This window comes from Pygoscelis adeliae, unplaced genomic scaffold (assembly GCF_000699105.1).
Source record: "Pygoscelis adeliae isolate BGI_AS28 unplaced genomic scaffold, ASM69910v1 Scaffold268, whole genome shotgun sequence".
Classification (NCBI taxonomy): Eukaryota; Metazoa; Chordata; class Aves; order Sphenisciformes; family Spheniscidae; genus Pygoscelis; species Pygoscelis adeliae.
The window spans coordinates 1306311-1316976 of NW_008825262.1; the positions used below are offsets into that span (position 1 = coordinate 1306311).

General features: G+C 57.7%; 1 protein-coding gene across 1 annotated transcript in view; it reads left to right on the forward strand.

The window, feature by feature from the left end:
- HINFP (histone H4 transcription factor) overlaps positions 1–5203 on the forward strand; it is a 5832-nt gene extending 629 nt beyond the window's left edge. Inside the window, 9 exon segments of the mRNA XM_009329572.1 lie at positions 7–118; positions 344–591; positions 801–912; positions 1403–1555; positions 2184–2261; positions 2353–2473; positions 2601–2739; positions 3037–3161; positions 3862–5203. Of these exon segments, the coding sequence (XP_009327847.1) occupies positions 7–118; positions 344–591; positions 801–912; positions 1403–1555; positions 2184–2261; positions 2353–2473; positions 2601–2739; positions 3037–3161; positions 3862–4384 (1611 nt within the window). The 3' untranslated portion in view covers positions 4385–5203.
- Positions 5204–10666: the final 5463 nt, after the last annotated feature.

Consider the following 10666-nt stretch of genomic DNA (forward strand, 5'->3'; position numbering starts at 1 on the left):
TGCGAGTGGTAGGTGTGCGCCTACGTGGCCTCGAAGATGGAGGAGTTCTGCGAGCACGTGGCCCAGCACCTGCAGCAGCACCTTCCCGGGGAACAGCGGGACGAGGTGGACCCTCTCGGTAAGGAGCTGGCGGCCTGGACCGCTGCGGCTCGTGAGCCCTCCCGCTTCCCTGAGATATTTCACTGTGAGAGAATCGTCCTCTCCCTGAGGAGAGCAGCGCTGCCTGTTGCAGGACGGGAGTCTCATGAAACAAGCCGTGGTGCTTGTCTGTGTAAACCTGAGCTTTACTTGGAGAGTTTCCATCAGACCATTGTGGCCTGTATATCTCCTCTTTGCGTTGCAGAGGAATACACGTGTTTGTGGCAGGGAGGGGGGTTCTGTTTCCCCCACGCACCAGCTGCTGCCCCAGAGAGCTCAGCTGACCTCATTCGCCACGTCTATTTCCACTGCTACCACACCAAGCTGAAGCAGTGGGGGCTACGGGCCCTGCAGAGCCAGTCAGATGTGAGCCATTGCCAGCTGGACTTCCAGAGCCGCAATATCATCCCCGAGATCCAGGAGAACTTTCTGTGTCTGTGGGAGTACTGTGAGGTGAGAACAGGGGACCCAGTTTTGCTTTTCTGTGTGTTTTCTGTGGCGTGGCGGCCAAGGGAAGGAGAGCTGCTTTTGTCCTGCAGCTCACCTGCATGCCTGCCTGTTGGCTGTGTTTGTACCTGTGTGAAAGCGTATGTTGTGCTCTGGCTGAGGCCAGCTTGTGCTGATCTTTTCACCCTCTTCTGTCTGTCCCTGCTCCCCAACAGAGATCATTTGATAATCCCGAGTGGTTCTATCGGCATGTGGAGGATCACAGTTTCTGTTCGGAGTACAAAGCAGCAGGGAAGGAGAACCACGTGGTCCTCTGTGGCTGGAAAGGTTAGCGGGTGCATGCAGGGCCTCTCTAGAGAGCTTTGCACAGGGCTGGATTGCAAACGCTGTACAGGAGAACTCTGCACTCCTTGGCAGAGTTTCAGAGAGCCTCTTGAACTTCAAAAATACGTGTGCGTGGTCCTAACAGTGAAATATTCCTGTAGAATTTCCTTCAGGGGATCCAGTTGAGTGCTTAATATTGAACTCTTCATTTATATTTAATTAGTGCCTAGAAGAAAACGCTCCAGTTTAATTTTTTTGAATAATTTCTCTCTCCTTTGTTTGTGCAATTGCCATAGCTGCTTGCGGTGGGGGGGCCTACGCCAGTTGTACGCTAGTGATGTCATCCTGCTGTGACCCTGCTCTGTGGTCTTTTTGGAGCAGGAAGTTGATCCTTGCTAGTCAAAGCAGAAGCAAGAAGCCTGCCATTCAGTCAGGCTGTGGATCGTGGCCCGTGTGTGAAGGATCTTAATGACACTCTGTTGTTTCTGTTTAGACTGCGATTGCACCTTCAAGGGGCGCTGCAAACTGCGGGAGCACTTGCGCAGCCACACGCAGGAGAAGGTGGTGGCCTGTCCTACCTGTGGGGGGATGTTCGCCAACAACACCAAGTTCTTTGACCATATCCGCCGTCAGACTGCGCTGGACCGTAAGCTTCTGCGAGCTGGGGAGGAGTGGGTTGTGAACTGTCCTCTGGCTGGGCCATCTGGTTTGCTAGAGCTGCCTGTTCTCTGCGAGCAAAGGGCACAGGTGTGCTTGGAAGCAGCCTGGCTTCTCTGATGACTGGGAGCTAAGACACTGGTGAATCTCTGAGAAGCATCTTCTTGCAGAGGCAGGAGGGTTGGAGGCTGACAAGGCTGCACAGGGCTCGCACTGCTGCAGCCAGAGCTGTTCCTCCTGTAGGGACCCAGGACTGAAGTCAAAGGCAGCAGCTGGGCACTTGCAGCAGCACTGGGATTTGCTTGTTGTGTTCCCTTGTGCTGTGCTGGTGGGGTGTGTGGTGGTTGCTCCCCAGTTCCTGCACTGGCCACGCAAGGAGGCTGTGCGAAGGGGAGGCAGATTGGCCTTTGCACAAAGTGTGTGGTGTTTTGGTTTTTTTTTTTTTTTTTTGCTTGGCTTTGTAGTCAGTGTCTGCTATCTCTGCCTGGAGAGAAGGATTCCCAGCTCCACTGTAGCTACCTCTCTTTCTCACTTGCTGCTCTGTGTGCTGTTCTCTCTGCTTTGATCTCTTTTCCTCACCACCCCCCCCCCCTTTCTCCCTGGCCCTGATGCTGCAGAGCAGAGGTTTCAGTGTTCTCACTGCTCCAAGAGGTTTGCCACAGAGAGGCTGCTCCGTGACCATATAAGGAACCACGGTGAGTAAAGGCCCCTTCTCCCAGCTGAGGCTCTGAAGAGTGTGTGCTCTCCTCTGCTTTGTGGTAATGTTTTCCACCCATTTTTCCACAGTGAACCATTACAAGTGCCCTCTGTGTGACATGACCTGCCCGCTGCCCTCCTCCCTGCGCAATCACATTCGTTTTCGGCACAGCAAGGAGCGGCCGTTCAAGTGTGACTACTGTGACTACAGGTGAGGACCAGGGCTTTCCGCCTTCCCAGACTGGTGACGGAGAAGCACCCAGAGGCACGTACGTGCATGTGCGCGCGCACGCGCGCTACACAGTGTTCAGCTCTGTTCCCTTGCCACTTCCTTCTAGCTGCAAGAATCTCATTGACTTGAGGAAACATCTGGACACGCACAGCAAAGAGCCAGCCTATCGCTGCGAGTTTGAGGCTTGCAGCTTCACTGCACGTTCCCTCTGCTCCATCAAACTGCACTACCGGAAAGTCCATGAGGTGGGAAGGGAGCAGAGGGCTATTCTGCTCTGTACTCTCTCCCGGTGAGGCTGAGAACCGCTAAGTGCAACATGCTGTACAGAAGCGTGAGGAAAAAAGCTAAACTCATGTGACGTGCCCCAGGCTGACCAGGGCTGTAGGCATGTGAGGTCAGGTTGCGTTCCTCTCTTACTGCTGCAATGATACATCATGTCAGTCTTCTCAGAGAACCTGATTCCTCCTTCCATGCCTAAGCATGGGTACCAGGCCCTCTGATCAGGCTCGTGGGGTATTCACGTCCCTCTCTCTGCCCTTCAGGGTGACACAGAGCCCCGGTACAAGTGCCATGTCTGTGACAAGTGCTTCACACGTGGAAACAACCTCACTGTCCACCTCAGGAAGAAACACCAGTTCAAATGGCCCTCGGGGCATCCTCGCTTCAGGTACTGCCCATCCTTAGCTCCTCACTACCTCCTCTCTAGTGCAAGAGACAGCTGGAGCTGTATCCTGCGTCTTGCTGGAGCAGCGACCTGGCAGTGCTTGGGCTCTGATGTTTGCCTGTAATGTGCTCAAGACCCGTTTCCCAGTGGCTGGGAGGCACTGGGCAGCAAGCATTCGGTGGGGTCTGGCACAGCGGCAGAGCAGTGCTGGGTGGCAGCTCCAGCAGTGGGTCAGAGATTAGGGGCAAGGGCAGCAGTGGTGCCATCACAGCTGCATCTGGTGGGACGCTTCTGAGCTTGGCAGGGGCTAGGTCCAGGTGTCCCACTCTAGAGAGAGCTGCTGCAGATCAGTCTCTTGACAGATGCCTCTGCTGCATCCTCTCTAGGAAACTCCAGAGCCTAAAAGCTGGGAGGGGAAGAGGATGGACTTCAAATGCTCCCAGTGAAACAGTGTTGAAAGGAGATGGGCTTGGGAGATGATAGAGGCCTGGCAGAAAGCTCAGAAGCTGCCACATGGATGTGCTTTTAGGGGTAGGGACTGAAGGGTTTTTATCTTACTTGCCCGGTATCATCTATGTAGCACTGGGCATCGGAACCTAGAATATAGTACCCCTTCCTTGGCTGTTGCTTCAGGCTGCTACCTGTCTCTTGGGAAGGGGCTGCAGTGTGACTGGCTCCATCACCCCTGCCTATCTCTGCTCAGGTACAAGGAACACGAGGATGGCTACATGAGGCTGCAGCTGGTGCGTTACGAGAGCGTGGAGCTGACAGAGCAGCTACTGAAGGACAGAGAGAAGCGGGGGGAGGCAATGGATGGCTCAACTGAGTGTGTGGTGCTGTCTGAGGGCGAGGGCAACCTGCAGAGCATCATTCTGGAGGCCCCGGCAGAGGCTCCCCTGGTGGAGAACAGTATTGCTGAGCTGCAAGTGGCCCCGCTGCACCCAGCAGCTTGCTCTGCTGACAACCCTGAGCCGGCACGGCCGAGTGCCTTCCCAGGAGCAGCGCTGTCGTCGGAGCAAGAACCCAGCACCCCGGCCAACCCCATCATCCGTGTGGTGAACCGGACCAATGAGCATGGTGAGAGTGAGACTGTGTATTATGTCATGGCCGGCGCATCCTCGGAGGAGCAGGTGGCAGCACCCAGCGGGCTGGCTATGGAGCTGGAGGAGAATGTCATGGACCGTCTGCAGAAGACGGCTGAGGAGCTGGGCATCCAGATCGTGTGAGGTGCTCACCTGCCTCTCTGCATGTGGAAAACTTGGGCCTCCATGGGATGTGCTGGTGGGGGAGGTTGGGAAGTGCTTGGGGGAGAGGGCTGAGCTTGTCTTCACCTACCTGCAGCTGGCTAACTTCCCCCTCTGCTGCTCCAGCCTCACTGGCTGCCGGTTCTGGTCAGCATGGGGAGAGGGGAAGGACAGGTCTCTCTCAGTTGTGGGTCAAGTGATCTGAGCTGGAAAGAGCTGTCTGTCGTCTCCTTTTGGGGATTAGGGACTAGCAAGCCTCTCCCACCCTTCCAGGAGGTTTGGCCTTAGCCTGACACAGGCCTTCCCCTCTTGCTCACTCGCTGGTGATGTGGTCCCTGCTGCTGTGCAGCTAAGTTGTCATCCCTCGCTGAGCCTCGTCCTCAGCCAGGATCTCCCCAGGCAGGATGGTGTGCTGAGCAGACACTGTGGCTGAGGCCTCTTCCCCGGGGAGATGTGTGGCCCTTAGCAGGTCTGTTCTCCCCCATCCATACTTTGTCCTCCAAGGGATGGCATGATCTACTTCTGCCTTCATCAGCGCTTCCCTGTACATCATCTTTCCTAGGTCGTTGAGCTGGTGCTGTTGGTGGTGTTTGCACCACCGATCCCATTACCCTGCACTGATCTCTGGGAGGAAAGGGCTGGAGGTGCTGTCCCTTGCAGGCTACTGCTACCCTGCAGCACCGGGGGATTGGGAGCTTCTTACTGCTTCTGTCCTTCCCTGGGTTTCCTCCCCACATTGGGGCTTGGGCTCCTGGTTGGGCAAAGTGTACTTTGGCAAGACAAATAAAAGTCAGACTGCCAGGCCAACCAGTGTCTGGTGTCTGTTTCAGCCCCATTCCTGCCAGCCGTGGCATGTGGTGGTGAGAGGATGAGACCGAGTTGCCTAGAGCCTGCAGTGTGGAAGGTGGGCACTGAAGAGCTGCCAGGATCTCTTGACATGTCCTACGTGCTGCTGCTTGGTGCAGCTGGCGACTGCTTTGGAGAGTGCGTTGTTCCGCGTCCCCAGAGGTGGCACTGGAAGGCCAGGTTTAGCTCTGGCACTCTCGTTTCCTGCTGTCCTGATGTGGGTTTGATTTTTTTTTTTCTGCCTCCTTCAGGGCATGAATGTCACTTTTTGAATATAGAGAGTAGCCTGGGCTTGTGAGCAGAGCCAGCTTGCCCTTTGTCGAGTGATTTGGATGAGGACAGTGTGAAGCTGGTGTCCCTGGAGTGACACTCGGGCCCTCGCTGCCCTGTGTGTGGAGGTGATGTGCCCGGATGGAGGCAGGGAGGCGCCCCACTGACCTGGGCTGGAGGCTGATTTTATTTTTTTTTCCCCTCACCGTCTTTCTCAAGCAGTTCAGCAAAAGCTGTTGGAATTCCAGGTTAATGGAGGAAATCACTTTATGCTAAACCCTTGGCCATCTGCTCGCTTTCTAATTACAAACGCTGTGGGTGTGATTCGTGGCTGTGCCCTTGGGATGGGGTGATGAGAGCAGCCCTTAGGCCTGCGCCCTCGGTGAGGGGCAGCATGCTCTGCAGTTGCCACGCACAGGAGCTGGATGAGGAGCAGGGATGAAGTGGGCAGAGCTGCCCGCTGCAGTCTGTGTGGGATGGTTTCCTGGGGCTGGATCCATGTGGGAAGGTCAATGTGCACATCCGCACCCCAATACTGCGCTCTCCAGGGGCGTGCATGCAGAATGCCTTCCATGGGCCAGTGAAACGCAGCTGGGGCCGTGCGCTGGGCACCTTGTGCTCCGGGTGAGGCAGGGTGGGAGGCAGCTGGCTGTCCCAGCAGCCCTGACAGCGTGCACTGCAGGAGGATGCTGCTGGCTCTGGGGAGAGCATCCCTGGGCTGCCAGCAGGTGAAGTGGCCGGGCCTTGCCCAGCCTTCCCCACCCCTGCCTGGCCCTTGTTCCCTGGCACTTGGCAGAGCTGGGCCAAGGATGCCTTCGAGAGAAGGGCCTCCTGCCAGGTTTGCATTCGCAGCACTTGCAGCTGGGCCCTCTTTCCAACACGCGGGCCCTGGGACTCTGCTGCCAGAGCTGCGTTACCTCGGACTACAGCGCTCCTGCGCTACGTGAGTGCTAAGTGTCGGGAGCAGAGGCGAGGCTGTGGTGGCTGGGAAGAGTTGTCCCTTTAAACACTGGGTCCAGGGTGGGTAATCTGCCAGAGATTATCTGCTGGGGAGAGGATTGGCATTAAAGGGAAGGTTTCCTCCCTTCCCCCATGTCCTACAGCATCCCCTGTCCTGTGTGTATGGAAACCAAGTTCACTTTCTCCTGGGCAAGCGGAGAAAGGGCATTTGATTTGAGGGGCAAGGGGAGGAGGGCAGAGTGTGCGCTATGGGACTGGGCCTCCTCTTCCTCGCCGTGCTGGCCACACTGGTCTCCTGTGAAGACCCAGAAGGTAACAGGGTGTTTGGGGGAAGAGGGGCTTACAGGGTGCCCCAGAGCTGCTGGCACCTGGCTGGACCGGTCTTCCCCAGCGGGGAACAAGACCTTTGTCATGTCCCTGTGCCGAGGCTTGGCACAGGGGAAGCGGGAGCTGGCTTGCAGAAGAGCTGGGGGCCGCAAGCGGATGCACTCTGCACCACAGCAAGGGTCGGGGGGTGGGCTGAGAGGAGCCTTCACTGGGCTTGTACCACCTCCCCACGGGTCTCTGAGGGCTGGGGAGCTGGCGGGAAGGGTGGTCCTCGGCCCCCTGCCCCAGCCCTGCTCTGCCTTGCTCCCTGCGGCACCAGGAGACCTGGATACTTACTGGTCTGGCACAGCGCCCATCTGCTTGGGGGGCTGCAAGGGGAAGCACAAGGAGCTGAAGAGGAGCCAGTGCGGGGATGGCAGCTGCTGCTGGCTGGGCTACAAGTCCTTCTGCCGAGGTACAGCCAGAAGGGGGAGACCGGGGGGGCCCTGGGGATCGCTGCAGGGCTTGGCGCAGCCGGCCTGGGAAGGGCAGGTTTTGTGCCACGCACACGTCTGTGGAGTTTCTCCAGCAGCCAGGTCCTCAGGCCACAAGGGGACGCAGCCTGGGGCACCCACAGGGCCTGCCCAGCACCCTGGTCCTTGCTCAGGACCTGCAACCTTGTCCGGGTGCATCTCCTTGGGCTGCCGTTCTGCTGAGCAGGCTGTACAGGGCACTAGCCCCACACTGCCCATGGGAACCTCCCTGTCCCCAGTGAACTGCGGACGACCCGAAGCGGACTTCAACTCGGTAGTGTACGGCAATGACTGGTGGGTTGGCTCGGTGGTGCGGTACAGCTGCCGGCCTGGGTTCCTGCTGCTGGGGGACCCGGCCAGCGCCTGCCAGTCTGACGGCCACTGGACCCCCAAGCCCACCTGTCTCCGTGAGTACCGCTGGGTGTCACGCTGAGCCCGAGAGGGCACCCTGCCTGCATGGGGAGCAGGCGGGAGGGCTGCAGGCGTGTCTCCGATCTCTCTTTTCCCTCAGCCTGCTGCAGGAGGGCTGTAGGGCTGGTGGGCACCCTGTGATGTGCTCTGGCCCTGCTCTTGCAGGGATCTGCCTGCGAGGTCGGATCGAGATCAGCGAGCGGGACATTACCGGGAGGTGCTCCTCATCCTGCAGCACCCAGGCCCACCTGGGAGCCTTCCACAACCGTGGCTGCATCAAAATCTCAGCCTGTGTCACCAAGCACTCAGGCTGGGCCCGCTGGTTCCTGCGCTGTGACATCTGTGAGTGTGACTGCCACGTCCCGTGCAGTGAGTCCCAGTAGTGGCTGCCCACCTTTGGTAAGGGCCTGTCTCAATGTTTCGTGGGAAGGGTTGGCACTGAGAGCTGGGGCCTGCCGAACAGCTCAAAATCTGCTGCTCTTGCTCTCCTTACAGCTTCTTCTGGGTAGAGCTGGGCCATCCAGGGCTGTGGCCACTGGCCCCATGGCAAGGGAGGCTTCCACCCTGGATGTCTGCTTCCCTTTGCTACGTGTCTCCATTGCTGCACTCCTTCCATAAGCTCTGTCTATCCCAAGGCTGTCATCTGAGAGGAGAGGAGACGTTCTGGACTCACTCTCTCGCAGGACTGCCTTCCCTCCTGGCCCCACCCCGTGACTCTCCAGCGGCAGGGGATGCTCTGTGAGCAGCAGGTGCTGGGGACCTGCATGCATTTCCTGCAGCTTGGGCTTGGGGACGTTGGTGTCTCTGTCTCTGTTTGCCCGGCTGCTTCCTAGAGGAGGCTCATATGCCCTTTTAGGGGGGAGGTAGCATGTGTGCCTGCTGCAGAAGTATCTATCCCATCTGTGCTGCAGGTTGTGATTCCTCCCTCCCAGGAATTTCCTGCACACAGACCAGGCCCTGGCTGGAGAGGTAGATCTGCCCTCTGTGCTTACTGCAGCCATAAGCTGCAGAGCTGGAGCATGGGATCTGCCCACTGTCCCCATGCCACGGGCAGAGCTCGCAGGGCAGAGCAGCCTGGCCAGGGCTGCACCACCCATTGCTGAGGAATCAAGTGTTAGAGTGGGACGAACTGCCCTACAGCCTGGGAGCACTGGGGCCAGGACAGCTGTGTGGGGGAAGGTCTCAGCTTCCAGGTGCAAAATCTTTCCCATGGCCTGGTCCACACACTGGCTGCAGGGCATGCTCCTTCCAGGGATCTGCTGTCTTGCCCTGAGAGCCCCTTTTCCCCAGGGACGTCTCTCCCAGCAGCTTGGGGCCACAAAGAGACATGGTAGCTGATGCCCTGTAGCCGAGATGGGTAAGAACATATAAGGGGGGTGTCCTGAGCACAGCAGGGCCCTCTTTGGTCCTGTAGCTGGAGAAAAAGACCTGCGGTATGGGCCCACAATTACTCCTTCCAGGCACTTAAGAAGGGAGCTGGGGCTGTGAGCTCTCACTGCCTACCATGGGGCCTGTTAGCCTGTGCACGGCTGCTGTCAATGTGGCCCTTGGCAGGAGTAGCCATCATGGGCACTGCTGTAACCCTGTGCTATGCCACCTCTCTTCTCAGGAGTGGGTTTCTCACCAGGCTCCCTCTCTAAACTCTTTGTTCTCCCCACTGGCCCTTCACTTCTCACTGGGGCGATGCTCAGTGGGTTGCATTCATGCTGATGCTGGTACCCAGCTCCAGCTGGGAACAGCTTTGTGCTCCCTGGGGACCGCCCTGGCTCCCTCTGAAGCAGCAATGGAAAAGCCAGAATTTTTATTCCCCCAGGGAAGGAGAAGGTGATTTGGAGCATGTGTGATGGGATTGCCAGGGGAACTGGAGGACCAGCAGCACCACCATGGGTAATTAAAAATATATTTACAGGAAATCATACAGGTTTTCCAGTCATGCATAGAGATTCTGCTGCCTGGTCTGTCCCCAGAGCCCTGGACATACATGGCAGAGCCAGGACAGACTCCCTCTGCCACTGATACTGTCCTGGAAATGTGAGCCACCATAGGGACACAGCTATGGTCAAGGTCACTGTAGGAGGGTCCTAGCTGGAGACCAGATGGATGCTGAATGTGCCCGTGGCACTGGCCATCAAGCCTTTCTGAGCACTGGACTTCCATCGCTGCTGGCCTTCCACCTTGAAGCAACTCCACAGCAGGATGCTGCAGCAGCTGCTGGTTGCTTGGTTTCGGGAGCTCCCTGCCCAGCCTCGAGCCGTTGAGAAGGAAGGGGCTTTAGCATCAAGGGGGTTTACTCCCAGACCCTGCTTGTGCTCAGCTGCAGGGAAGCAGGGCTGTTCTGTGCTGCGCAGAGGGGGCCTGAGCGGAGACCTGCTAATGGTGAGTGCCCTGGGAATGGGAGTCAGTGTGCTGAATGCAGAGCAAACTGGATGGGTCTGGTGTGCCTTTTGCTCCATCAGGAGATGACTTAAGACCTCTATATGGAGCTTGGCTCCATGACTACATCCTTGTGCCCTCCCTCACCCAACCTGTGGGCTGCTCTGCCCTACAGTCCTGTCTCTCCTCTGGCTGCATCCTGCTCCGCCAAGGAGCCAAATCACTGCCCTAAGCTCTGTCCCAACCCAGGGCTGGCTGTTGAAGGGGTAAAGCTTTCCTTGGCTCAACAGATGGTTTTTTAATTAATACTCTTGTTAGTGCCACTCATTTCCATATGTCTTTCATGCTTAAGTGCTGTGGTGGGTGAGAGGTGTGAGTAACAGCAAGGATGGAGCCAGGCGTGGCGCTGCCGAGGGTGGAGGTGCAGGGGGATGGTGGGTCCCCCATGATGAGCTGCGGAGGGGAGTGTGTGCTGGGGCGAAGCACTGGGGGGGGGCGCACTCCTATCAAAACCTTTTGTGGCTAGCTGTAACCCCCCCAGCCCCGGCTCTTGGTGCCCGGCGGG